The sequence below is a fragment of the Macrobrachium nipponense genome, chromosome 9, assembly GCF_015104395.2.
Source record: "Macrobrachium nipponense isolate FS-2020 chromosome 9, ASM1510439v2, whole genome shotgun sequence".
Lineage (NCBI taxonomy): Eukaryota > Metazoa > Arthropoda > Malacostraca > Decapoda > Palaemonidae > Macrobrachium > Macrobrachium nipponense.
In genome coordinates, this window is record NC_061110.1 from 108760790 (window position 1) to 108765083 (window position 4294).

Sequence of the window (4294 nt, forward strand, 5' to 3'; positions counted from 1 at the left end):
TTCGGTGGGGGCCATGGAGGTTCAATTGGTGGAGGCCATGGGAGGCCATATGGTAAATAAACACAAGATAAACCGAGGCTATGATTGCTACGACGTCTTCCTTTGTGATAAATGAATAACACTACATTTTCTTTAATTTATGTAAATAAGGGAAAACTTTTGACTATTTTCTTTTATCATTGGTTAAAATAAGAGTTATTTTTTCATAAGTTTGCATACTGTGGATTAGGAGCCCATATTCAGAATGTAAAAATACTCTTACTGTTAATTCACCAATTAAAATACAAATATAACAGTTAGTAAACTCTTGCATTTCCACTGCAACCCCCTTTATATATGGTTAACAGCTAACTTTATATATCTATATTTTATCTGTCTATCTATCTAGCTATCTATCTGTATCTAATAAAAGGAGCCCATAAAAACGCCAAAATATAACAAGTAAGTATCTTAACCATAAACTTGAAAAAGTGATTCATAAAGGAAACGTAATTCTCTACCCACCCCCTCAAGACAAGACTAGAGAGACACCCAACAATAAAATAAAAATACCACTCCTGGACAGGGTGAAGACGGTGACACAGACTCTCGGAAAAGTTAACACTTTTGCCTTTACCTACCCAAATACCCTAGCCGAATTAACGTCCAACAAAAGCCAATCCCTAAAGACACAGACATATACAAAATCCCATGCCAAGACTGTGACCAATCTTACATCGGTTTTACATGAAAATCACTTCCCCCACAGATTAATATAACAACAGTGCTCAACTATTCTTAATCATAACCACAGAATGAACTCGAATTTGTCCCTTATAATTTATAGCAGCAAATGTCGGTACAAGAGCCAGATGACAGAGTTGGTCTTGATTAAACAAAGACAGGTAATAAACATCTCAAGGGACGCCTGGGATTCAGATATCATAGATAAAATTCTTCCTTCAACAAACGCTTAAGAAGATTAAATATAAATTATCAACGGGGTGACCTTGTTAAGTGGCTACTTGTGGCTGGATCTCTTGATTAAATGCCGCCTTTTCTGTAACTTTTCTCATTCATTACCTACCTGAAGAGAGAGACACCAGTCTCTGAAATATAGTGCTTACTTTCTATATTTTAGCATTTTTATAGGCTCCTTTTATTAGATGGAATTCTGTTGTAACGGAACATTTTTAACAATCATCAATATATATATATATATATATAATATATATATATATATATATATATATATATATATATATATATATATATATATATGTGTGTGTGTGTGTGTGTGTGTGTGTGTGTGTGTGTGTACTTATATAATATTAAAAAAAAAAGGCCGCAACATTTTCGTTTCATATCCAATTCACTATACCTCTGAATTAACCAATGTGATAAGTGATAAATGCTTCATGAACTGTGGGATTCGAACTATCACCTAGTTGACAAAGAGAGAAATCACAGTGACTATAACCCCTGAGCCATCAAGACAGGTATAAGTTTCATATATACTGAATCTGCTATACAAATGACTGTCGAATTCAGGTTTTTATGCTTAGAAAAGATATCAACCCACCTCCACCATTATCAGTGAATTGGTAAGTTTGCATCACTGGGCTAATTATGAATTTTGGTTGCACACATACAGTATCTGTATCTGTATATATATATATATATATATATATATATATATATATATATATATATATATATATATATATATATATATAATATATATATATATATATATATATATATATATAATATACGTGTTTGTGTATTACGAACGAAAGTCATTGCGCATCCAAAGTGATCAAATAACCAAATATATCTATAAAGTATTAAATGTCTTGGCAAATGTTTAAAAGAATAGGTGATGTGCTTTAGAGAGAGAGAGAGAGAGAGAGAGAGGAGAGAGAGAGAGAGAGAGAGAGAGAGAGAGAGAGAGAGAGAGAGAGAATGTGTAGTTTTGATTTCTGATTGACTTAAGTATCATTTCCAAAGCATACTTGGGATCTATATCATATAATAAATGCTTTCCTAAAAGGAGGGCTAAAATTAATCAAAGATAAGAACACATGAAATGCCAGTCAATGACATAAGTAATCACTTCATGGCGGTTAAACAGGAAATTAAAATAACATTTAAATAAATGAACGAAAAATGCAAGATTAAATATATTAATTCATTATTTTGTTAGGGTACATAGCGTTTCTCAAAATAATTACCTTTTAAAATACTCTTTTTAATCTTTCTTTTATTTTTTTTAAGGAAAACTGATTTGGCTCCTAGTTACATGATACAGAACTTAAAGCCATGAAACACCGAAGTAATTATGCGTAAGATGAATCATGAATGACTGTCTCAAGTTGCTTCACGGAGTTGGTGACCTTATTACAGAAAACTGGAAACAAGAAACAGAAGAAATCGACACATGACGATTAAGATATACGACAGAAATGAATTTGCAAGATAATGTCTTATTTCGCCCACGAGACACTTAAAGAAAGAGAGAGAGAGAGAGAGAGAGAGAGAGAGAGAGAGAGAGAGAGAGAGAGAGAGAGAAATGAAAGGAAAAATGAGTAAGGATGTATGACTCAGCAATGACTTTCAACGTAATACTGGATGAATTTTAAACTGGAAAGGTTTTCTGATTCGTGTAGTATTTCATAAATTCATATGCACACCTATCTATCTATCTGTCTATCAAACAATGTTTACTTAAATACATAAATCGATAACAAAAATTGCTCAATTATCTAACTATTTTGCCCTTCATATTAAAATAGGTACAACATTTTGCAATTATGTTTATATATCAAGAGAGCTCGATAATACCCTAAGTAGGTTTCAGAAACAGTATGAATTAGAGGAAACCATTTAAAATCTGTTTAATCTGGAAATTAAAGTATGTTCTGTCTTATGGTTTATTTTAAGTTAAATTTTCGTAAAAAAAAATTTAATATGATATTTCATCTTTCTCTCATTCAGAACAATAATATCTTGAGATGGATTACCTTCATATTATCTTGAATTCATTATTGTTGCCATTTCTAACTTTACTGAAGCTAATAAAGATACTCCAGATAGTATAAAGAATTCCTTTGTGCACTTTTTGATAATAATGATAATTTTGTTTCTATATTATTTCGAAATTAACCCTTGCTCCCGTTTTCTTCTTTCCTCCAGGGCTGGGACTCGGTCTTCTTTTTTTCTCCATCTTTTCTTACTTTTTTTGCAGGTCTGGTGTATATGAGGTCACCCAGTTGCCCGTTCCGTTAAACCCTTTAGAAAAAAAAATTAAATTCTAGTGCCAATATTTTAAATGGGGCGCAAAACATCTTTGCAATTCACTCTTAACAATGGCATCAGCATTAAAAATAATTCTATATTCTTTCATTTCGATAGTTTTTGTTTTATCGGATGTTAACGAATGCCAAACGAGTTTTGCAAGGTATTTATCACGTATCTTAAAAGGATTATTTTAATCAATAGCCTGAAAAAATCTTGTAGTTTTTAGTGAATAATATCAACTTCGGTACTATTTCACGGGCAAATTATTTTCTAAAAGCGAAGAAACCAATAAGACTTGATATAGCTCCAGCAATCTATGGAAATTAATACCACACACCATAAAAATGTTTAAGAACGACCATGACAGAATTCTTATCTGTAGATTTTGCAAAATAATGAAATCAAGTACCAGAGTGAACGGGAAAAAAATTGGATGTATGTGATGGATTCATGAATGTTAATGAAATGAAATTAACCTCCATAATAAGTACAAATTTGTATCAACTCAAATATCAATGTTACAGATTGGCTGTTGTTTTAGATTAGTTTAAGCTGACCTTATGCTAGCACAGGCTCTTGCTCACAGAACAGCCCGTAAGCGAATAGTAGCATATAAGCTTCCGGTTCGCGACTCGGTCTAGTCCTTGGCTGATGTTGGGTATGGAGGTAGGTCATAGATTGAGGCTCCGTTATCGTTAGTCATGGAGTGCGTGCAGGTGGACATATCAGAGGGGGAATTGGCACTGGAGGCGTTAATGGAGGCCATGGTATCACTGGAGGGGGAATTGGACGTGGTAGAATTCATGGTACATCACCGTCTCTGCTGTAGGTGGCTTCATAGACTCTTTAACTCTTAATAAAGGCCGTGTCCTTCGCGAGCTTCTGTTGTATGGACTCATGGGATTCATGTCGGCATCTTTATAAAGGTTGTTCTTGGATTCACAAAGGTTCTGATGTAGGGGTTCATAGGATTAATGGAGGTTTAATTGAAGGCAGTCATTGGAATCTACAAAGG

General features: G+C 33.3%; 1 protein-coding gene across 1 annotated transcript in view; it reads left to right on the plus strand.

The window, feature by feature from the left end:
• LOC135218212 (uncharacterized) overlaps nt 1-60 on the plus strand; it is a 10332-nt gene extending 10272 nt beyond the window's left edge. Inside the window, exon 4 of the mRNA XM_064254365.1 lies at nt 1-60. This exon is cut by the window's left edge and continues 381 nt beyond it. Within this exon, the coding sequence (XP_064110435.1) occupies nt 1-60 (60 nt within the window).
• The last annotated feature ends 4234 nt before the right edge of the window (nt 61-4294 follow it).